At 39.6% G+C, this 24,269-nt stretch overlaps 1 protein-coding gene across 6 annotated transcripts in view; it reads left to right on the plus strand.

The window, feature by feature from the left end:
* PABIR3 (PABIR family member 3) overlaps positions 1–24,269 on the plus strand; it is a 49,396-nt gene that overhangs the window by 20,074 nt on the left and 5,053 nt on the right. For 5 of the 6 annotated variants that reach the window (XM_008989932.4, XM_008989935.5, XM_008989934.5 and 2 more), the window contains exons 4-9: positions 3,814–3,870; positions 19,169–19,212; positions 19,311–19,365; positions 21,296–21,388; positions 21,789–21,877; positions 22,744–22,805. In XM_008989932.4, coding sequence (XP_008988180.1) covers positions 3,814–3,870; positions 19,169–19,212; positions 19,311–19,365; positions 21,296–21,388; positions 21,789–21,877; positions 22,744–22,805 — 400 coding nt within the window. The remainder of the gene's footprint in view (positions 1–3,813; positions 3,871–19,168; positions 19,213–19,310; positions 19,366–21,295; positions 21,389–21,788; positions 21,878–22,743; positions 22,806–24,269) is intronic. The other variant, XR_013531545.1, reaches the window with a different exon arrangement.

Here is a 24,269-nt window from a genome sequence, read left to right on the forward strand (position 1 = left end):
GGTAGTAGTTATAATTATCATTCATTTAGCACATACTATGTGCCAGATGCTGTGCTGAACACATTACATGCATTATCACCATTATCACATTTAATATAAATAGATGCTTGAAACAGCAACTCTTGTTCATAACACTGTTGCCTATAGCAACAAATTATATATCCAATACATCCCTTTAATGTAAGTTCTATCCAGAAAAGATTTCTGACTTTTGTGAGAAGGGTCAGCTAGTAGCATTATTGATTTGAATTACAAATTTTCTTAAAATATCAACCCTGGAACATGGTTAGTACAGGCCAGTCTGAGTTACACACCAGTCAATAGTCCACAGCTGTCAGACATTTTTTTTGTTGTTATTTTTTGAGTCAGAGTCTCGCTCTGTCGTCCAGGCTAGAGTGCAGTGGTGCGATCTGGCTCACTGCAACCTCCACCTCCCAGGTTCATGTGATTCTCCTGTGGCAGCCTCTAGAGTAGCTGGGATTATAGGCACCCACCACCACACCTGGCTCTTTGTCCTTTTTGTATTTTTTTTGTAGAGACGGGGTTTCACCATGTTGGTTAGGCTGGTCTGGAACTCCTGATCTCATGTGATCCACCCACATCGGCCTCCCAAGGTACTAGGATTACAGGCATGAGCCACCACGTCCAGTGTGACATGTTTATACCCATCCTCTGGATAGCAACAGAACCAGGCTCAGGGCTGATGATACCTGAGTATGTCTATTCCAAAGTTATGTAGATGGTGCCATTAGGTGTAACCTGCTTTTCTCCTATATGTACCAGAGTAGATTATTTTTTCACAGTTCAAACTCTTTGAGCAAGGCATTTAAAGCTTTCTAGTATCTTCACACTTCTGGCCTCACAGTCCCTTCTCCCTCCATCAACTCTTGGCATTCCACTCACACAGGGCCAGTAAACTGTCCTAAAACATGCCAGGCACCTTCACTTTTCTGTTGCTTATGCTGACAAACTCTTTGTCCTACAAGGTCTAACTGATATACCACCTTAAGCCTTTCTTCTTTGTCTCCCACCTCCCACCGCCTACACACACCCACTTCATCTTTGCTTCTGATACCCACCCCACTTTGTTTTCATTTAACGAGCACTTCCTTGTCTCTTATATAAAATCTGCTTCCGACACTGGTCTCTTCAGTGGATTGTAAGGTCTCTGAGGGTAATAACTGCAGCTTATTAGTTGTTTTTCTTTAAACAAAAAACTCTCATCCCCCTCTGAGCAGAAAAATAGCTCATTAAACCTAGTCAGCATTCAAAAAATACTGCACTACTTAACAGTCATATTCTGACAATAGCAAATTATTGTGGTAAAGTAGCTGTTGCTAATTGTCAAAGTTTATATGTAGTGAATTTTCAGTTACCCACGTACCAATTTTCTGTAGTTCTTTTTGCAACCTTGGCTGTTTCTTCTACTTTTTAGCAAATGATATGAAAAAACAAATGGATTTTAATACTTTAAGCAACATATAATGAGTGAGGTAATGTATTCCTTAAAAAGTCATCTGATACATTTTAAAACCCAATAAAATATCAGACTATCTGCTTCATAGAAACATTTATTTATCCAACACATACTTTATTTTATTTATTTATTCATTTAGAGACAGTGTCTTGCTCTCTTGCCCAGGCTGGAGTGAAGTGGCACGATCTCACCTCACTGCGAGCTCTGCCTACCGGGTTCAATCGCTGAGGTAATTCTCTTGCCTCAGCCTCCTCAGTAGCTGGGAGTATAGGTGCCTGCCACCATGCATGGCTAATTTTTGTATTTTTAGGAGAGACAGGGTTTCACTCTGTTGCCCAGGCTGGTCTCGAACTCCTGATCTCAGGTGATCTGCCCACCTCGGCCTCCCAAAGTGCTGGGATAACAGGCGTGAGCCACCACACCTGGCCCAACACATACTTTTCGAACACTCATCTTCTCACCACTCACTAACTCACTCCTCTTACTGCCTTTCATGGCCACGCTCCATCTATTGGTTTCCACTGGGAACCTTAGCAACCTCTTTGCCCTCCTTTTGGTCATTTCTCCAATCTACCTCCTTCTCTTCGCCCTCCCGTTTTCATTTAGACTCTCACCATCTGTGACCTGACCCGTGACCCTGCTTCTAGTCCCTCTTCCATCCACCATCGATGCATGATGCTGCTAGGGATACCTTTCTAAAGCAGATATGATCTTGTTTAAAAGAACCTTTGAGGTTTGAGAACTCAGAGGAATCTGCTCTGGGTTTCCTACTGTGCTCAAACGCCAAAGTCCAAAAACTACAATCTGGTTTTAGCTTAATTTCCCTAAATTTGTTTCCTGCTGAACCCTCTCAGATACTAAGTTTCATCCACCCTGAACCTCCCTGTTCCCTAAACATTCCTCTCTGCCTGTTTCCTCTCACTCCTTGAAACGTCCTCCCTCCTCTTCTCTAATTAATTGCTACTCCTCTATGAAGTCTTCTCTAAGACCCCACACAGTGTTCTCTGTGCTTTGAACTCAAATCATAAAACTCTGTTCTGCCATTTGACTGTGACCTAGTTTCCCTTAACTAGACTTGGACTTGCTCAAGGACAGGAAAATCTCGTATTTATCTTTGGGTCCTCAGGGCCTAGCTCAGTGCTCATTATATGTATTTGCTTGTAGAGGTGGGTTTTTGCCATCTTGCTCAAGCTGGTCTTTTATTCCTGGCCTCAAGTGATCCTCTCAAAGTGCCAGGATAATAGGCATAAGCCACCATGGCGGCTGGCCTCCTGGTCTTTTCTTTTTTTCTTTTTTTAATTCCAAGTAGCTGGGATTAGAGGCACGGGCCACCACGCTCAGCTAACTTTTGTATTTTTAGTACAGACAGAGTTTCGTGATGTTGGGCAGGCTGGTCTTGAACTCCTGGCCTCAAGTGATCCACCTGCCTAGGCCTCCCAAAGTGCTGGGATTACAAGCATGAGCCACTGCACCCAGCCTCATTCAATATTTTGAATGTACAACTCAATGTGCTCTTTATAGAATTTGAAAACACATTATCTGGCATTTCAAGAAATAGGCACGGTACAGAAAGAGTTTACAAATGAATTCTGAAGGTAATTTTCAAGCCTCATTTTCACACTTAGCTTTAAATCCCTCCATTCTTTCATTCCCCTCTTGTACAGGTCCTCATGAGCTTTGAGAAAAGACTAAAAAGGAAAAAGTAGCCCTGAAAAAGAGAAAGGACCTAGACAGGAAGTATCTTAGCAACCAAAAGTAAAATGTGCTAAATGACTTGAAAGTGACTACCTTAAAGTCATTCTATATTATGAAAGTTTGGTTTCCCCAGCTAGATTTCAGTTTCTTTGATGTCATTATTCTGTTTATGATTTTTGAGCGGTATGCTTGGCAAGCAAGCTACTGATTCAATGACTGTTTCAGCGTTTTTTTTTTTTTTTGTGGGGGTTAACACCTCTCACTCAGCTTTAATGATGGCTGAAACTGGCAAGAGAAATGAGGCAATTTTAAGATCTAGTGCCTTAGGAAAGAAAAGGTAGAGATGAACAAAATCCTCTGTTGATGTTCTGCTCTATATTTCTCATGATAACAGTGATTTTGTTCTGTTTTGGAAAGTGTTGATTTTTTGATCAGTATAATTTTCAGTCAAGATCCAGTTGGATCTTTTTTTAACTTTGAACTTAACTGATACTGTTGCCGGCGTGCATGAGGCACTAAATAAATATTTTGCTTTTGATTCCCATTGACTTAAGGTTTATATACAATTAATTGACTTAAGGTTTAGATATAATTAATCAGAAACACTAAAGCAAGCTTGACGTCTACATTTCAAATTTCAGTTGTTGCCACCATCTCCCTTTCGTGGTTCCATCAGCCGCCTTCATCGAATCAAACAGGTAAGAAGACTTTCCAAATTGAGAGCTGTTCATTTAAAAAAGTAAGTGTTATTTTTCTTTATAAAAATAACTGTGTTTCAGTAATTCTAAGTGAGGTCACATGTAATTAAGTTTTTATTTCTAGGAATGATTTCTTAAAAAAAGAAAACAAACTAAGGAGCCCTATATTTGGCTTATTCACTATTTTAATAATTAATAATTTCTAGAAATATGGCATACTTTTCTATCTTGAGCCTGGCTTCTTTCTTCCAGGGATCTGAAAGTGGAATGCTATACATAAAAATTAATTTTCAGCTTCATAATTACCATAGTTATCATTAATTTTTTGACAGATAAAATGGCCTTCATGCTATTGTTTTGTGTTCACTTCTTAGTGACTTGAGATCAGGGACACATTGTACCTCACTGGTTTATATTTTGCGCATTTGTGCACGCGCGCGTGTGTGTGGTAGGGTGGGTGGATGTTGATAGGTTGGTAAGTGTGCACTCATATGTACATGATGCTTAATAGCACAAGCCTAATACAGAATTCAGCCTTTTAATTATCCAAGGATTAGCCACAGAACTCAAAAGATCAAATCACCACTCCACCAGAGGTGGTGTTTTTTTTTTTTTGACCCAGCTACAAGCAGACATTTTTCCCCCCAAGGGAGGCTTAAGTTATTCACTTAGCACTAATAGGTGCTTTACATCTGTGGCCTCATTTTATCTTGCAACAACTTTACAAGGTCAGAAACTAAAAAGGGGAGAAATTTAGCAATTTACCCAATGTCCAGAGTTGGTGAATGTCAGAACCAAGATTTGGCCCAAAATTACTGGATTATTTTCCAGCTCCCATTTCCCTGTTTCAGTGTTACAAAGCCCATAATACTCTCTTGTAATCCTAGTTATTAGCCCTCCAACTCTTGCTTCCTTTCCCTCTCTCCCTTTCACCCCAGTGCCATGCCTTCCTAAGGTCAGTTTATACACTACCAAGAAAGTATGGTAAAAACGGTTGTTCATACCTTTGTTTTTTTTGAGACAGAGCCTCACTCTGTTGCCTTGTCCCTGCTGGAGTGCAGTGGCACGATCTCAGCTCACTGCAACCTCCTCCTCCTGGGTTCAAGCGATTCTCCTGCCCCAGCCTCCCAAGTAGCTGGGATTACAGGCACCTGCCACCGTGCCCAGCTAATTTTTGTATTTGTAGTAGAGACAGGGTTTCGTCATGTTGGCCAGGCTGGTCTCCAACTGACCTCGGGTGATCCGCCAACCTCAGCCTCCCTAAGTGCTGGGATTATAGGCATGAGCCACTGCACCAGGCCGGTTTTTTACTTTTTAGTGGGTAAAACTTCTTTTATTCCCGTTTTTGTATGTAGCTGTTTTAGAAATTCTTAAAGAATTCAGCAACTTCGGATGAGTAGTTAAAGTGACCTCTGGTTTATCTGTGCAATACATTTCTTTGCTTCTCCTAAATTAAGCCAAATATTTGAAGATGGGTTATATGTTGCTATTTGCTGATGAAGCTTGATATAAATACTAATTTACATTGGTTAGGAATATAAATTTAACACAGTTTATTTCCATAGTGACATATAAACATTTTACATGAAAAGTAGAAAATGAATAAGATGGGAAAATAGAAAAACATTAATTTTCAGTCCAGATACTGATTGAATGGAAAATTAAGACTTATTTTCAGCGGTTTAATGGCCTGATAGATATCTTAAGTTGCTCATTTCTTTTTTTTTGGAGACGGAGTCTCACTCTGTTGCCCATGCAGGAGTGCAGTGCTGCTATCTCAGCTCACTACAACCTCTGCCTCCTGGGTTCAAGGGATTCTCCTTCCTCAGCCTCCTGAATAGCTGGGATCATAGGTGTGAGCCACCATACCTGGCTAATTTTTTTGTATTTTTAGTAGAGATGGGGTTTCACCATGTTGATCAGGCTGGTCTCAAACTCCTGACCTCAAGTTATCTGCCTGCCTCAGCCTCCCAAAGTGCTGAGATTACAGGCATGAGCCACTGCGCCTGGCACAAATTACATATTTCTTTACATGCATTCTTTGACTGATTTCGTTGTCCTTATTAAACTTAACATTTTAAGTGCAAAACGGAAATGTCTAGTTCTCTCCCCATTACATTCTAAACTTTCACTTTAACAACATCAATAAGGGTGTTGATTTTATCAAAAAAGGGGAATAATATTGGCTATCTCATAGGATTGTTACGAGTATGAAAAGAATTACAACTGACCCTTTAACAACCTTGGTCTTTAAAAAGTAATTTAATTTTTACAGGTGCCATGGAGTACATGAGATACTTTGATATAGGCATGCAATGTGTAATAATCACATCAGGGTAAATGGAGTATCCATCCCTTCAAGCATTTATCCTTTGTGTTACAAACAATCCAATTATACTTTTAGTTATTTTTAATGTACAATTAAATTATTATCGACTATAGTCACCCTGTTGTGCTAGCAAATACTAAGTCTTATTTGTTCTAACTAAATTTTTGTACCCATTAACCATCCCACTTCCTCGCCACCCCTCATTTACCCTTTCCAGCCTCTGATAATCATCCTTCTAATCTCTATCACCATGAGTTCAATTGTTTTCATTTTTACCTCCCACAAATAAGTGAGAACATGAGGCTGGGTGTGGTGGCTGACGCCTGTAATCCCTGCACTTTGGGAGACCAAGGTGGGCAGATCACTTGAGGTCAGGAGTTTGAGACCAGCCTGGCCAACATGGTGAAACCCTGTCTCTACTAAAACTACAAAAATTAGCCAGGCATGGTGGTGGTGAGGCAAGAGAATAACTTGAACATAGGAGGAGGAGGTTGCAGTGAGCCAAGGTCATTCTACTCTACTGCAGCCTGGGTTACAGAGCAAGAAGAAGAAGAAGAAAGAAGAAAGAAGAAGAAGAAGAAAGAAGGAAGAAAGAAGAAAGAAGAAAGAAGAAAGAAGAAAGAAAGAAAGAAAGAAAGAAGAAAGAAAGAAGAAAAGAAAGAAGAAGAAGAAGAAGAAGAAGAAGAAGAAGAAGAAGAAGAAGAAGAAGAAGAAGGGGAAGGGGAAGGGGAAGAGGAAGAGGAAGAGGAAGAAGATGAGGAGGAGGAGGAAGAGGAGGAGGAGGAGGAGGGGGGAAGAAGAAGAGGAAGAAGAAGAAGAGGAGGAGGAGGAGGGAGGAAGAAGAAGAAGAAGAAGAAGAGGAAGGGGAAGGGGAAGAAAGAAGAGGAGGAAGAGGAAGAGGAAGAGAAGAGAAGAGGAAGAAGAAGAAGAGAAGAAGAAAAGATAAAAGGAGATAAGTGAGAATGTGCAATGTTTGTCTTCCTGTGCCTGGCTTATTTCACTTAACATGACCTCCAGTTTCCAGTTTCATCCATGTTGCTGTAAATGACTGGATCTCATTTTTTTTTTTTTAGTCATTCTCGCTCTATCACCCAGGCTGGAGTTCAGTGGCACCATCTTGGCTCACTGCAACATCTGCCTCCCAGGTTCAAGCGATTCTACTGCCTCAGCCTCCCGAGTAGCTCAGATTATAGGCCTGCACCACCACGCCCAGCTAATTTTTGTATTTTTTTGTAGAGACGGGGGTTTGCCATGTTGGCCAGGCTGGTCTCAAACTCCTGACCTCAGGTGATCCCGCCTCAACCTCCAAAAGTGCTGGGATTACAGGCATGAGCCACTGCGCCTGGCGATCTCATTCTTTTTATGGCTGAATAGTACTCCTTGTTTATATGTGTCACGTTTTCTTTATCCATTCATCTGTTGATGAACACTTAGGCTTCTTCCAAATCTTAGCTATTGTGAACAGTGCTGCAACAGACATGAGAGTGTAGACATCAATTCCATATACTGACTTCCTTTTTGGTGGGTTATATACCTTGGAGTGGGATTGCTGGATCATGTGGTAACTCTATTTTTTTGTTTTTTAAGGAACCCCCAAACTTGAACAACGTGGATTTGAATGGTGTGGGTGCACTTATACACAGATAATGCAGATAAAAAATGCAGTATTCTTGGAATGTGAAATCCTTCTATATGTATGGCTGACTTTTTGTATCCTCAGGTTCCAGAGGGCCTACTGTGGACTTGAGTATGTGTGGATTTTGGTATATGTGGGGGTGGTGGGTGCTGGAACCAATTCCCCACATATACCAAGGGACGACTGTAAGTAATTATGCATGGTGCCTGGGGTACTTTATTAAAAAATCTTTTTAAATGGAAAATTGAAAACATATACACTATAGAATCTCCATGTACCTAACACCCAGCTTTAACAATTATCCACATTTTGTGCATCCTTTTTCATCTATCCTCTTCTTTTTTTAGGGGTAGGAAAGAGTACTTTAACATAAATCTCTGACATATCTTTTTACCCAAGTTTATGAGTATGAGAAGGACTTTTTTCCCCCATTATCACAATGCCATCATTATGCATAACAAATTACCTTATTGCTTCATGTCATGTAAAGCCATGTTATACTTTTCCTAATTCTCAAAAATGCATTTTTAACTGATCTAAACACAATCCAAATATGACATTTAGTTGATATATATCTCTTAGATCTCTCTCTTTTTTTTTTTTTTTTTTTTTTTTTGACGGAGTCTCACTTTTTTGCACAGGCTGTAGTGAAGTGGCATGATCTTGGCTCACTGCAACCTCCGCCTCCCAGGTTCAAATGAATCTCTACCTCAGCCTCCCGAGTAGCTGGAATTACAGGCACCTGGCACTACACCTAGCTAATTTTTGTATTTTTAGTAGAGCTGGGGTTTCACCATCTTGGCCAGGCTGGTCTTGAAATTCTGACCTTGTGATACACCCGCCTTGGCCTTCCAAAGTACTGGGATTACAGGTGTGAGCCACTGTGCCCGGCCTCTTAGATCTCTTTTATTTAAAACAACGTTTTTATTTTATTTTACTCAAGTTCCAGGATACATGTGCAGAATGTGTTGGTTTGTTACATAGGTATACATGTGCCATGGTGGTTTGCTGTACCTATTGACAAGTCATCTAGTTTCCCTCCCCTCGCCACCCACACCCTGGTGTGTGTTGTTCCCCTCCCTGTGTTCATGTGTTCTCATTGTTCAACTCCCACTTATGAGTGAGAACATGCATTGTTTGGTTTTTCTGTTCCTGTGTTAGTTTGCTGAGGATGATGGCTTCCAGCTTCATCCATGTCCCTGCAAAGGACATTAACTCATCCTTTTTTATGGCTGCATAGTATTCCATGGTGTATATGTATCACATTTTCATTATCCAGTTTCAATGATGGGCATTCGGGTTGGTTCTCCATGTCTCTGCTATTGTAAATAGTGCTGCAATAAACATACGTATGCATGTGTTTTTTTTTTAAATTTTTTTCTTACAGATTGCTACAAAGACATATCCAAGCACGTGTCTTTATAGTAGAATGATTTATATTCCTTTGGGTATATACTCAGTAATGGAACTTCTGAGTCAAACGGTATTTCTGGTTCTAGATCCTTGAGGAACCGCCATACTGTCTTCCACAATGGTTGAACTAATTTACATTCCCACCAACAGTGTAAAAGTGTTCCTATTTCTCCACAGCCTTGCAAGCATCTATTGTTTCTTTTTAGTAAATGCCATTCTGACTGGCATAAGATGGTATCTCATTGTGGTTTTGATTTGCATTTTTCTAATGATCAGTGATGTTGAGCTTTTTTTTATATGTTTCTTGGCCACATAAATGTCTTCTTTTGAGAAGTGTCTGTTTATATCCTTTGCCTACTTTTTGATGGAGTTGTTCTTTTTTCCTTGTAAATTTAAATTCCTTGTAGATTCTGAATATTAGACCTTTATCAGATGGATAGATTGCAAAACTTTTCTCCCATGCTGTAGGCTGCCTGTTCACTCTGATGATAGTTTCTTTTGCTGTGCAGAAGCTTTAGTTTAATTAGATCTCATTGGTCATTTTTGGATTTTGTTGCAATTGCTTTTGGTGTTTTCATCATGAAGTCTTTGCCCATGCCTCTGTCCTGTATGGCATTGCCTAGGTTTTCTTCCAGGGTTTTTATGGTTTTGGGTTTTTCATTTAAGTCTTTAATCCATCCTGAATTAATTTTTGTATAAAGTATAAGGAAGGGGTCCAATTTCAGTTTTCTGCACATGGCTAGCCAGTTTTCCCAGTACCATTTATTGAATAGGGAATCCTTTCCCCATTGCTTGTTTTTGTCAGATCTGTCAAAGAGCAGTTGGTTGTAGATGTGTGGTGTTATTTCTGAAGTCTCTGTTCTGTTCCATTGGTCTATGTGTCTGTTTTGGTACCAGTACCATGCTATAAAACAGAATTTTTTGCCTGTTTTTTGTTCTGTGCCTCTTATTTATTGAAGAATCCGGGCCATTTGTACTGTAAAATATCCCACATTCTGATTTTGCTTCCATGTGGTGTTAATATGTTCTTTTATCCTCTGTATTTCCTGTAAAAGAGTTTGTTTGGTTTTGTGGGTTTTTGTTTTTGTTTTTTTTTTTTTTTTGAGATGGAGTTTTACTCTGTCATTCAGGCTGGAGTGCAGTAGCACAATCTCAGCTCACTGCAACCTCTGCCTCCTGGGTTCAAGCAATTCTCTCACTTCAGCCTCCCAAGTAGCTGGGAGTACAGGTGCCCACACCCCTTCACTCCCACAGCTAATTTTTGTATTATTATTATTTTTTAATAAAGATGGGGTTTCACCATGTTGGCCAGGCTGGTCCCGACCTCCTGAACTCTGGTGATCCGCCTTCCTTGGCCTCCTAAAGTGCTGGGATTATAGGCGTGAGGCACGAAACCCAGCCTCCTTTAAAATAGTTTGATGAGATTTACTTTTAATTTTAAATAATCATGCAATCCCAAGTCAATGTTAGATTCTGGGCCAACATTTGCTTTATATTACACCTTTCCTATTAGGCAGTTAATGGACAATTTCTTCTCAACTGTTGTTGTTAGCTGTTTTCTAAGTATTAAAGAGCTTGAGAACATCAAGCTGGAAGTTAATTTTCTAAAGAGTCATTATTCCTAAATAGAAATTATTTTTGTGTAATTTTCATTTCCTAAAAATTTTTATTTGTGAGACAGGATCTTGCTCTGTTGCCCAGGCTGAAGTGTAGTGGCATGATCATAGTTCACTGCAGCCTGAAATTCCTGGGCTAAAGTGATCCTCTTGCCTCAGCCTCCCAACTAGCTAGGACTACAGGGGCACACCACCATGCCTGGCTAATTTTTTAAAGTTTTGTAGAGATGAGCCACCACGTGTGGCCCCTAATACAAATTGAGCTTGTATTCCAAAAGATCTTAATGTATTCAGTCTATAGTTCCCTGTTTCCCAAAGCTCTAAACATAAATAAGTGCCATACAGAAACAGTTTGTATATTAGTTTGCTCAGGCTTCCGTAATAAAATATCACAAACTGGGTGGCTTAAACAACAGAAATATATTGTTTCACATTTCTTAGGGCTTGAAGTCTGAGATAAAGATGTCAGTAGGGTTGGTTCCTTCTGAGGGCTGAGAAGGAGGATCTGCTCTAGGCCTCTGCCCTTGGCTTGCTGACGGCTATCTTCAAGTTCACATAGTGTTCTCCCTGCATATGTGTTTGTTTCTAAGTTTCTCCTTTTCATGAAGGACAGCAGTCATATTAGATTAGGGTCCACTCTAATGACCTCATCCTAACTTGCTTGCTTCTGCAAATATTCTGTCTCTTAATGAGGTCACATGCTGAGGCACTGAGGATTAGGACTTCAACATATGAATTTTGGGGGACACAATTCAACCCTTAACAGTTTCCTCACAGTTTTTTGTTATATAACTTTATATTTAATTCCTGATTTGTTAAACAGGATATGAGTCATTGGCACCCAGTAAGAAATTGACTTTCTCTATAGTGTCTTAAGTAAAACTCAATAAAAAGAAATTAAGCTGGGTGTGGTGGCTCATGCCCATAATTTCAGTAACTTGAGAGGCCGAAGCAGGAGGATCACTTGAGGCCAGTTCAACCACCCTGGGCAACATAGAGAGATTCCATCTCTAAAAAAATTTTTTTTAATTGGCTGGCTGGGCACAGTGGCTAATGCCTGTAATCTCAGCACTTTGGGAGGCAGAGACGGGCAGATTACCTGAGGTCGGGAGTTCAAGACCAACCTGACCAACATTGAGAAACCCCATCTCTACTAAAAATACAAAATTAGCCAGGCATGGTGGTCCATGCCTGTAATGCTGGCTACTTGGGAGGCTGAGGCAGGAGAATTACTTGAACCTGGAGGCAGAGGTTGCAGTGAGCCAAAAATAGCACCACTGCACTCCAGCCTGAATAACAAGAGCAAAACTCCATCTCAAAAAAAAAAGAGAAAAATTTGCCGGGCATGGTGGCACACATCTACAGTCTCAGCTACTCAAGAGGCTGAGACAGGAGGACCACTTAAGCACAGGAGTTTGAGTCTGCAGTGAGCTATGATCTTGCCACTGCACTCCAACCTGGGTGAGACCCCATCTCTTAAAAAAGAAAAGAAGGTTGGGCGTGGTGGCTCACTCCTGTAATCCCAGCACTTTGGGAGGCTGAGGTGAGTGGATCACCTGAGGTCAGGAGTTCGAGAGCCACCTGGCCAACATGGTGAAATCCTGTCTACACTAAAAACACACACACACACACAAATTAGCTGGGCACAGTTGTGGGCAGCTATAGATGAAACTCCATCTCAAAAGAAAAGAAAAGAAGAAGAGGGGAGGGGGAGAAGGGGAAAAGTGGAGAAGGGGGAAGGGGAAAGAAAAGAAAAGTCCCATGTATTAGACTACGGCAGCTTGAATCTGTTACAACTCAGTTTTATCCTCATCTGTGCATGTTTAGGAGTTGCAATAGCCTATGTAAATAGTCATGCTGCTTGGCAGAAATTTATTACAGAAAAACAACATTTTTCAGGGTTTTCTTTTTGTTTTTGTTTTTGTTTTTTGAGACAGAGTTTTGCTCTTGTTGCCCAGGCTGGAGTGCAGTGGCACAATCTCGGCTCACCGCAACCTCTGCCTCCCGGGTTCAAGTTATTCTCTTTCCTTAGCCTCCTGAGTAGCTGAGATTACAGGCATGTGCCACTACACCTGGCTAATTTTGCACTTTTAGTAGAGATGGGGTTTCTCCATGTTGGTCAGGCTGGTCTTGAAGTTTGGACCTCAGGTGATCTGCCCACCTTGGCCTCCCAAAGTGCTGGGATTACAGGTGTGAGCCACCACCCCGGCTATTTTCAGGGTTGTTTTTTTTTTTTTTTTTGGTTTATTTTGTTTTTTGTGGTTTTTTTTTGAGATGGAGTCTTGCTCTGTCGCCCAGGCTGGAGTGCAGTGGTGTGATCTCAGCTCACTGCAACCTTTGCCTCCCGGGTTCAAGCAGTTCTCTGCCTCAATCTCCCAAATAGCTGGGATTATAGGCACCGGTCACCATGCCTGGCTATTGTGGGTTTTTTTTTTTTTTTGTATTTTTAGTAGAGACGGGGGTTTCGCCATTTTGGCCAAGCTGATCGTGAACTCCTGAGTCCGTGATCCACCCGCCTTGGCCTCCCAAAGTGCTGGGATTACAGGCATGAGCCACGGTGCCCAGCCTTTTCAGGGTATTTTTTAAAGCGTTGATGAATGTGAATACTTCATGTGAAATGTGAAAATGGTCTTCTGGTGTACTACCTCTGCATTTCTAGAATTCCTTGTAGTCATATCTTCACAAATATAAACTTTAATAATACATATTACAGTTTTCATTTTATGTTAGCTGGATTGTTCAAACTGAAGTTAGACACAAACATAGGGGAACTTTAGGAGATGAAGACATTTAAAGCAGATTGCACTAGCTGGAGTACAGGTTATGATCACAACAGGCACAATTTGGATATCATCTGTGTTTGGAGGCTTTTTCTGCTGCTGGCCAGGTTTTACAATGTCTGTCTTAGAGACTTTGTCACAATTTTCTAGTCTAGTAAAGCAATGAAATTATATTTTTCTGATATGTTTTTGAGTTTTCTTTGGAACTTAATAAGCACCTAGTCTCTTTTATGAAGAGGAGTTATTTAAGGGAATAGCCTAACTTGTTTTAAAATAAATTTGGGCCAGGCGCGGTGGCTCATGCCTGTAATCCCAGCACTTTGGGAGGCCAAGGCAGGTGAATCGCTTGAGGTCAGGAGTTTGAGACTAGCCTGACCAACATGGTGAAACCCCATCTCTACTAAAAAATACAAAAATTAGCTGGGCATGGTGGCGCATGCCTGTAATCCCAGCTACTGGGGAGACTGAGGCAGGAGAATTGCTTGAACCCGGGAGCTGGAGGTTGCAGTGAGCTGAGATTGTACCACTGCACTCCAGCTTGGGTGACAAAGGCCAAATGGTGAACGCCCGTCTCTACTAAAAAAAAAAAAAAAATAGCTAGGCATGGGAGGCTAAAGCAGAGGACAGCTTGAACCCGGGAGGCAGAGGTTGCACAGTGAGCCGCGATTGCGCCACTGCACTGCAGCCTGGGTGACAGAGTGAGACTCCATCTCAAAAAAAAAAAAAATTTTTTTTAATTTGATCTTAGTTTACAGATTGTTTCCTTCTTTCAACAAGCCTTTATTGGGTACTCTGCAGGCACTCTGCAACTAAAATCTTTCAGGCGTAGTTTCCCTCAGAGAGCAGAAGTTGGTAACTTATAGTTCCCATTTTTACCATGCATCCTAAAAAATGGAAAGCTAACTTTAACATCCAAGTATAACAACTCTCCTTAAACTAGATTTATAGTATACTGTACTCTGCTTCTTACAGTTATAGTGCATGGCTCTTGACCTTTTATACTTATTTTAACAATCTGACTTTATTATAAGCCATCTCAAATCCATTTTGGAAATAGGCAAGACATAAATGAAAAAGAGTCAACATTCCTCCTAACAACCTTCAATAGCTGATTTTGGCTAATGCTCCAACTTTCAGTGGAAAGAATATTAAGCAGAATTCGATCTCAGTTTCACAAAACTACCTGCTCTTTACTTGTTGACCGAATGAACTACAAAATACTTTGAGCTTCACACTGGAGGAGAATATCTACATAATGTTAAATCAGACAACTATACTAACAATTACATTTTGCTGAATTTACTGTTATTCCATTGTTTTTAAAAGACTAATTATCTTCTTAAATTACCTTCTCCAATTCCCTCATTTTCTGTAATGGTATCAAAATAGTCCCAGTTTTAAGACTCGAAGCTCTCGATTTATCTTCAGTTCTTCCTTATTTTTCTACTGTATCCAATTAGGCTTCTAATCCTACTAATTCTTCTTTGACAATATCCTCTTTGTTCTCACTGCCACTTCCTTCTTCTGTCCCTTGGGTCTATATTACTGAAATAATATCCCAATAGATTTTCTGTCTCCCCCAGTTTAATCCAACTTCCACAATCAATACCAACTTTTTTTTTTTTTTTTTTTGAGATGGAATCTCACTCTTTTGCCCAGGCTGGAGTACAGTGGAGCAATCTCCGCTCACTTAAACCTCTGCCTCCCAGGTTCAATCAATTCTCTGCCTCAGTCTCCCGAGTAGCTGGGATTACAGGCACATGCCACCAGGCCTGGCTAATTTTTTTGTATTTCTAGTACGGACGGGGTTTCGCCATCTTAGCTAGGCTGGTCTTGAACCCCTGACCTAGTGATCCACCTGCCTCAGCCTCCCAAAGTGCTGGGATTTCAGGCGTGAGCCACCGCACCCAGCCAACTTTTTTTAAACATTATTTTCACTTTCTTCCCCCCATGCAAAATGTTACAATGGCTTCCCATTACCTATTGAATAATAATAAAAATAGCTAACATATGTTAAGCACTGAACTGTTTGCCAGGCACTGTGACGAGAACTGTATAGCCACCTCATCACCCTCATTCTTATCATCATCTTCATATGGCTGAAGAAATTGACTCTCAGGTGACGTCTCCTGCCTAAGTTTGCACAGGTTATAGAGCTGGGGGTTGACTCATTTCTATTTCCAAAGGCTGTGGTTCTGACAACTAAGTAATTCTGCCCAAATCCTTTACATTCAAACTCTGATTATTTAGGAGCCTATAAATCTGGCCCTGTCTTAACCTCTCCTGTTTTCTCTCTCACTACTTTGGAGCACAAACTCAGTTTCAAACAAGATAGTCTCACTATCTCCAAATCTGCTGTACTTTTTCCCTCTTGTAAACTTTTGTTCATATGGTTTCTTCTGCTTGGAATACCTTTCCCTCTACTCACTGCTTATTCATATTTTATACATCTTTGAAGGACTAGGTCAAATATTGATTGATAGGTTGATTGATTGATTGAGACAGGATCTCATGTTGCCCAGGCCGGAGTGCAGTAGCAGAATTGTGACTCACTGCAGCCTCAATCTCCCAGGCTCAAGAGATCCTCCCACTTCAGCCTCCTGAGTCCTAGGTCTACTGGCATGCATACCACATGTGCCCAGCTAATTTTTTTTTTCTTTTAGTAGCGATGAGTTCTTGCTATGTTACCCAGGCTGATCTTGAACTTCTGAGTTCAAGGAATCCTCCTGCCTTGGCCTCCCAAGGTGCTGGGATTACAGGCATGAGCCACAGTATGTCGCCAAATTTTATTGCTTTCACACAACTGACACCACTCTTCTATTATGGACTACCCCAAACATTTATTATTTATACTATATAGACAACAATCTTTAAACTCTTTTGATCACACATCACATCTCAGGAGAAAATGTTTAAGCACATGCCCCCAACATAGGTATACTGCATTTACTTATACATTTTGGACATATACCACTGTGCTATTATATCATGTGCATCATAGAATATATATAAAGTAGAAATAATATAAAAAAGGATGAGATAAGGATGAAATGATGTTCTAGAAAATTTAGAAATTTGGCCATGTGCAGTGGCTGACCCCTGTAATCCCAGCACTTTGGGAGGCCGAGGCGGGTGGATCATCTGCGGTCAAGAGTTTGAGACCAGCCTGATCAAATGGTGAAATGCCATCTCTACTAAAAATACAAAAATTAGGTGAGTGTGGTGGCAGGTGCCTGTAATCCCAACTACTCAGGAGGCTGAGGCAGGAGAATCGCTTGAACCTAAGAGGCAGAGGTTGCAGTGAGCTGAGATTGTGCCACTGTACTTCCGCCTGGGCAATAGAGTGAGACTCTGTCTCAAAAAAAAAAAAAAAAAAAAAGTCCCAGCTACTCGGGAAGCTGAGACATGAGAATCACTTGAACCTGGGAGGTGGAGGTTGCAGTGAGCTGAGATTGCACCACTGCACTCCAGCCTGGGTGACAGAGTGAGGTCCTGTCTCAAATAAATAAACAAACAAATAAATAAATAACTATCCTAATGGGGGTTAAGTGGCATCTCACTGTGGCTTCGGTTTGCATTTTCATAATGATGAATGATGTTGAGCATCTTTTCAAGTACTGTTTGGTCATTTGTATGCATTCTTTTGAGAAACATTTATTCAGTCTCTTCACCCATATTTTAATTGGGTTGGTTTTGGTTGTTGCTGAGTTGTAGGAGTTTTGTATATATTTTGGATGTTCATTCCTTTTCAGATATATGATTTGCAAATATCATCTCCAATTCTCTGGTTGTCTTTTCACTCTCTTGATGGTGTCATATGATGCACAAAACTTTTTAATTTTCTTGAAGACCAATTTATCTATTTTTTTCTGTTGTTGCCTGTGCCATTGGTATCATATCCAAGAAATCATTGTGAAATCCAGTGTCATGCAGATTTAGCCTTATGTTGTCTTCTAAGAGATTTAGATTTTTAGCTTTTAAGTTAAAGTCTTTAATCCATTTCTAGTGGATTTTTACAGAGAGTAAAAGAAAAGGGTTCAACTTCATTGTTTTGCATGTAGATCTCCAGTTTTCTCAATATCATTTGTTGAAAAGATTGTCCTTTCCCCATTGAATGGTTTGATACCCTGTTAAAAATCATTTGAACATGGCTGACGCCCTTTTCGGCCTCAGCCTGCCTGCACCCAGGTGAAATTTAAAAAAATCATTTGAACATATATGTGAGGGTTTATTTCTGTGCTCTCCATTCTGTACCATTGTTATATGCACTTTTTTTTTTGAGACAGTGTGTTGCTCTCTCATTCAGGCTGGAGTGCAGTGGTGCAATCTCAGCTCACTGCAACCTCTGCCTTCAGGGTTCAAGCAATTCTTGTGCTTCAGCCTCCTGAGCTGCTGAGATTACAGGCATGTACCACCACACCCGGCTAATTTCGTATTTTTGGTGGAGACGGTATTTCACGATGTTGGACAGGCTGGTCTCGAACTTTCAACCTCCAGTGATCCACCCCCCTCAGCCTCACAAAGTGCTGGGTATGCATCTGTTCTTATGCCAGAACTACACTGTTTTGATTATGTAGTTTTGTAGGAAGTTTTGAAATCAGGAAGTATGAGTCTTCCAGCTTTGTTCTTCTTTTCAAAGATTGTTTTGGCTATTTGGGGTCCTTTGATATTCTATATGAATTTTAAGATAGATTTTTCTGTTTCTGTAAAAAACTGTGATTGGGACTTCAGTAAGGGCCACATTACATCTGTAGATCACTTTGGGTAGAACTGTCATCTAAATATTAAGTGTCGCAATCCACGAACATGGATGTCTTTCTACAGGTGGATTTTTTTTAAAAAAACTACTTATGTGAAAATGATACTTGCATATTAATACAAAGTCAAATAATATAGTAATATACAAAGGAAGAAAGAACACATTACTGCAGATCTTACTACTCATTGATAACCACTGTTAACTTTCTGGTGGACGTCTTTCTGAGCACCTCTCTTAGAATTCTACATATATAGGATCCATTTGTCTCCTATATAATATGTAATACTTGTTTTTTGATGTCAATGACTAGATTTAAATTATGTTTGTTTCATCATTTACTTAAGCAAGCTCATCCTGATAGACATTTGTTGTCTGTGTTCTGTGAATGATTTTTATGAATATCATATTAATGGCCATCCATAGCTGTTGTGGACTAGTTTCTTCTCTGTCCTAGTAGGCCTTTAAAAAGTTCAGAGAAAATCGTATAATTTTGAATGCTTAATGTTTTTGCTTTTGAATAAAGAAAGGTACAAAGTTTTTCATCTAATCAGTTCTGCATATCTGATGTACTGTAATGCATAAGTAATAGATCTTTGGTGTGATAATTTGTGAAGCAATAAAGGGTAGAGAACCAGATACTTGTTCAGAGATTTGTTTATTCTTTAGTTCTTCTATAGCCCAGTGAATAAAAATAATGGTGCATCCAAATGAAATCAAATTTTATAAAATCATAGGAACTTGGTATTCAGTTTCTTACCTTTACAGGAAGAAGCCATGGATTTAATAAATAGAGAAACAATGTATGAATGGTGAGTACTGTACTTTGAATTACTATTCTGAAAATTTGTATATTTAATTATATCTTTTCTTTCAGACGGGCAAACTGCAATTTTGATTTCTTTTGTAGGAAGATACAAACTGAAATACAGATAAGTCGATCTTGGGAAGAAAGCTTGAAACTGGTATGGTATTATAACTTCAGCTTTGTAGACAATTTCAAATTTTTATTGACTTGCAGTGTTGGCCTATCTAGTTTTGTGGTAATTTCTAGAAATCTAGGCTCTAGTTTGAAACAAAAATTGTATCTGCTGCATAAATAATTTTTGATTGCTCTTTTTAATTTTTTTTTTTGAGACAAGGTCTCACTATGTTGTCCCGGCTGGTCTTGAGCTCCTGAGCTCAAGGGAAATGCTAGGATTATAGGCTTGAGCCATTGCACCTAGCCCTTGATTACTCTTAAGAAATGCTTTATGATTTACTCATAAAAATAGCTATCATTGTTTGAAAGTGGGATTCAAAGTAAACAGTTTTGTGACACATAACCATAGCTGTTGTGGACCAGTTTCTTCTCTGTCCCAGCAGGCCTAAAAAAAGTTCAGTCGCACTAGCTAAAATGCTTAGATAACAAAACAATAAATGATTTCACTCCCTTCTCCATAATTTATGAATTATATATTACAGTCTTAAACCACAGACAATAGACTTACTAGAAAAATATTGCATTTTTTATGCCTGTGTATTAGTCTGTTCTCACATTGTTATAAGGAAATACCTGAGACTGGGTAATGTACAAAGGAAAGAGGTTTAATTGACTCAGTTCTGCATGGCTGGGTAGTCCTCAGAAAACTTAAAATTATGGCAGAGGAAGGCACCTCTTCACAGGGTGGCAGGAGAGAAAATGAGTGCCAGCAGGGGAAATGCCAGATGCTTATAAAGCCATCAGATCTTGTGAGAACTCACTCACTATTATGAGAACAGCATTGGGGAATTCGCCCCCATGATTCAATATCCTCCCACTAGGTCCTTCCCACTACATATGGGGATTATGGGGATTATGATTCAAGATGAGATTTGGGTGTGGACACAGCCAAGCCATATCAGCCTGTAACACATTCTCCCACTAACATTTTAATATAAAACTTTTTTAATTTAAACATACTTAGAATTTACTTTCATCTCTTTTTAATATTTTTAAATGTCTGGGTACACGTTGTGGTTACTGAATGATATTTAGTGTCCTTTTCCATGGAGATCCCAGATAGTGACAAAACAGGAACTGAACTGAAATTTGAATAGGAGAGATTCTGACTGTCAATCTTCAGATATGGAAGTTATTTGATACAGAAATGGGTCATCAACAGAAGCGATGGCATCTTATTTTCCTTTGCACCCTGAGTACCTTACATGAGCAGTTATCCCTGATTTTGGAGTAGGTCCGGGAGAATGAGTTGATAATCTCTGGAGCCTATCGCTTTTCATGTTTTGGTGCTAATACAATTGATCGATACTGCTGGAGTCCTTTAACTGGCCCAATTCTAAGTACTTTAGGTATTGGCATGGATGAGTAAGAGAATCTCTGAGTGTATTAGGAAGAGGAAGGCCACATGTAATACACACTTGTCTTGTTTTGGAAAGAAAAAGGCAGAATTTAAAATCCTGAACTACGAAGCCCTGATTTTTGTCTATATAAAATCTAGAGATAGTTTTCATAAATGTAGTTATTCCTACTGTCTCATTTGCACCTTAGTTCTAGCCAAAACCTTTTTGGTCCTTTCCTGGATGTACCATTATAGTTTTCAATAACAAAGCACAGGTCAAAGCCAAAGAGCTTAAATTTAGGATTTGTGTTTATAGTATCGAGTACTCACATTCTAGATCTTTCTGGCATGTGGGGTAGCCCCTCAAACACCAAATAGCTCTCGTCCACAAAAGGCAAAGGGTACCTTTGCTTATTGAAGTGAATCTTGGGTTCCCTGATTTCCTTAGGATGGTGAGAGCTCTTCACCGTGGTGCAGTCAGTAGTAAGGACTCACTTCCCTGTGCAACAGGTATCTCAGGTATTTGATTAGTAAGCAATTGGTGCTACAATTGTCCACTGCTTTCTGCTTACAGAGTGACAACAGCTTACAGAAATCATCCTCTCTAAAGTGCATTGATTTAACTCCAGTATCCTCAGTGGCTTCTTCCATCAGGAGGACTGGGAAGGTAAGAAAGGAGTACCTAAAAGTCTATGTCCCTTGAAATATTTAGGAAATATTTAGAAACATTAATGGTCACTCACTCAAATCTTTTGGGGGGTATATTTTGCCACAGTACATCTGATTCTAACTAACAAACAGTTTTTCATTTCTTCAAGTATTACTTATATATAATTGAATTCACCAACTTTAAAGTACAGAGTTGATTAATATTGGTAATTGTGTGCAATTCTGTAACCACAACCGTAATCAAGATATCATAAAGTTCTCACACTCAATACAATTTCCTCATGATCTTTTGTACCCTAGTCTCCCTCTCCACCATCCCTGCCCCTCCCTAGGAAACCAATGATTTGCTTTGTGAAAAGAGTGGCAGTTTTAAAACCTCTGTTCCAATTTGATTTTAGCAATATTTTTCTCCATCATTGCAAACTTCCGTGAATTGCCCTTATTCGCCTTCAAGTCTTGTTCCCAGTCCTATGCAAGAATACATCAGGTAAGTTTATGTTGTATGAAAATACCAAATTTCTTATAAAGTAAGAATTATAGAAACTTGAAAGAAATTATAGCTCCAAGTTTTGTGCCAAAGAAGTTACTTTTTTTTTTTTTTTTTGAGAAGGAGTCTTGCTCTGTTGCCAGGCTGGAATACAGTGGCTCGATCTCGACTCACTGCAACCTCTGCCTCCCAGGTTCAAGCAATTCCCCTGCCTCAACCTCCCAAATAGTTGATACTACAGGCGTGGGCCGCCACACCTGGCTAATTTTTTGTATTTTAGTAGAGATGGGGTTTCACCATGTTGGCCAAGATGGTTTCCATCTCATGACCTCGTGATCCGCCCACCTTGGCCTCCCAAAGTGTTGGCATTACAGGTGTGAGCCACCGCCCCCAGCCAGAAGTGACTTCTTTTTAGTGACATTAAAATGTCATTGTTTCGGTTTATCGTTTTGTGTATTGAAAAAGTCAGGTGACTAAGAACATGTGAATAATTTAATAATTCCTTCACCCTGCTTATACATAATCTTTCTCTGACCAAGTTTGTTAATAAGGATCAGAGGTATCTCTAGAACTTTAAACAACTTCATCCATGATTTTCACCTTGATTCAAGGCAAGTCCCAGCCAGGACTGTAGGTTTTTGTAGACTGTAGGATGCAAAATCCTGAATCCTTTTGAATTAGAAGATAGTTTGCTCCTACGGCATTCCTGTTTTTACCCATATGTAAAGAAAAGCAGTAAAATGATGTAATACCATGTCCTATACAGAGTCCTGTTTTTATATATGTCCTTAGATCTGTTATAATGAAAGTCATTGCTGATTTTGTTAAAAATATTTCTTATAATGATCATGATGATTTTATTTTAGAAGAAGTCAAAATCCTACCAACATTATTAGACCAAGTATCCTTGGATCATTAAAAAGAAAAGGTACTTTTATATATGAGCAGAGATAATTATAACTTTAAATTATTTTATAAAATATCAAAAATCAACTGTTATACAAGAATTTATTTTTAAAGGCTTTATTTATTTAAAATATATTTGATAAGTTATTAGAGTCCTTTCATTTTACGCAAGTAGAAATATGTATAAAGGTATTTTGAAAACTCTAAAGTTCTATATAAATGTGAAATGAGAAATTTAATTCCAATTTACTTGGTTATTAAGATTTTCAATATAACTCACCAAGCTAGCTATCTTCATTACTTTCTAAAACAAAGTAGAGAATAAATGAATGAATGAACAAATAGAGTGAGTCAGTCAAGTATTTTGCTGAATGTCAACCCCTGCCTCACTGCCACACACTCATTGATATAATATGAATAAGTTGACACAAATTAGATCAACTTACAACACTAAAAATATATATGAAGTTGTATGTTCCTTGATTAGTTTTTTTTTTTTTTCTTTTTTTGAGGTGGAGTCTTGCTCTGTCACCCAGGCTGGAGTGTAGTGGCGTGATCTCGGTCCCTGCACCCTCTACCTCCCAGATTCAAGTGATTCTCCTGCCTCAGCCTCCTAAGTAGCTGGGATTACAGGAGCCCACCACTGCGCCCAGCTAATTTTTGTATTTTTAATAGAGATGGGATTTCACCATCTTGGACAGGCGGGTCTCGAACTCCTGACCATATGACCCACCCTCCTCAGCCTCCCGAAGTGCTGGGATTACAGCCCCATGATGTTTAGTTTCTGTATGGCAGTTATTTTTGGTTAAATATATGGAAAGTGACCCATACTCAGTAATAAAAGGGAAGTGGAAAAAACAGAAGTGTTTTTTAAAAACTCCTACAATCCTGGATCCCACTTCTCAATGGTACCTCACTAAATTATCCTCTTTTGCCTTTTTTTTTTTTTTTTTTTTTTTTACTTGAGATAGAGTCTTGCTCTGTCACTCAGGTTGGAGTAAAGTGGCACGATCTTGGCTCACTGCAACCTCCTCCTCCTGGGTTCAAGCGATTCTCCTGCGTCAGCCTCCTGAGTAGCTGTGGTTACAGGTGCTCGTCACTACGCCTGGCTAATTTTTTTGTATTTTTAGTAGAGACGGGGTTTCACCATGTTAGCTGGGCTGGTCTCGAACTCCTGACCTCTGGTGATCTGCCAACCTCTGTCTCCTAAAGTGGTGGGATTACAGGTGTGAGCCAGGCCTCACTCTTCTTCCTAAGTACCACTATCGAATTTGTATATTGAGTACGATGTTTAATTACAATGGGGAGAAGAAATGGATGAATAGGAAAGGAGATTAAACTTAAAAATGTGTGTTGTGAAAATGTACTAAGAAAGAGGAGGAAGAAGAATAAGAAGAAAAATGATACTGAAATATGCTTTAATGTTCTTTGTGTATTTTGGATTAATTAATGTCAGTCTTCCTAACAACATACCTAACTCAGCATG

The sequence above is a fragment of the Callithrix jacchus genome, chromosome X (assembly GCF_049354715.1).
Source record: "Callithrix jacchus isolate 240 chromosome X, calJac240_pri, whole genome shotgun sequence".
Lineage (NCBI taxonomy): Eukaryota > Metazoa > Chordata > Mammalia > Primates > Cebidae > Callithrix > Callithrix jacchus.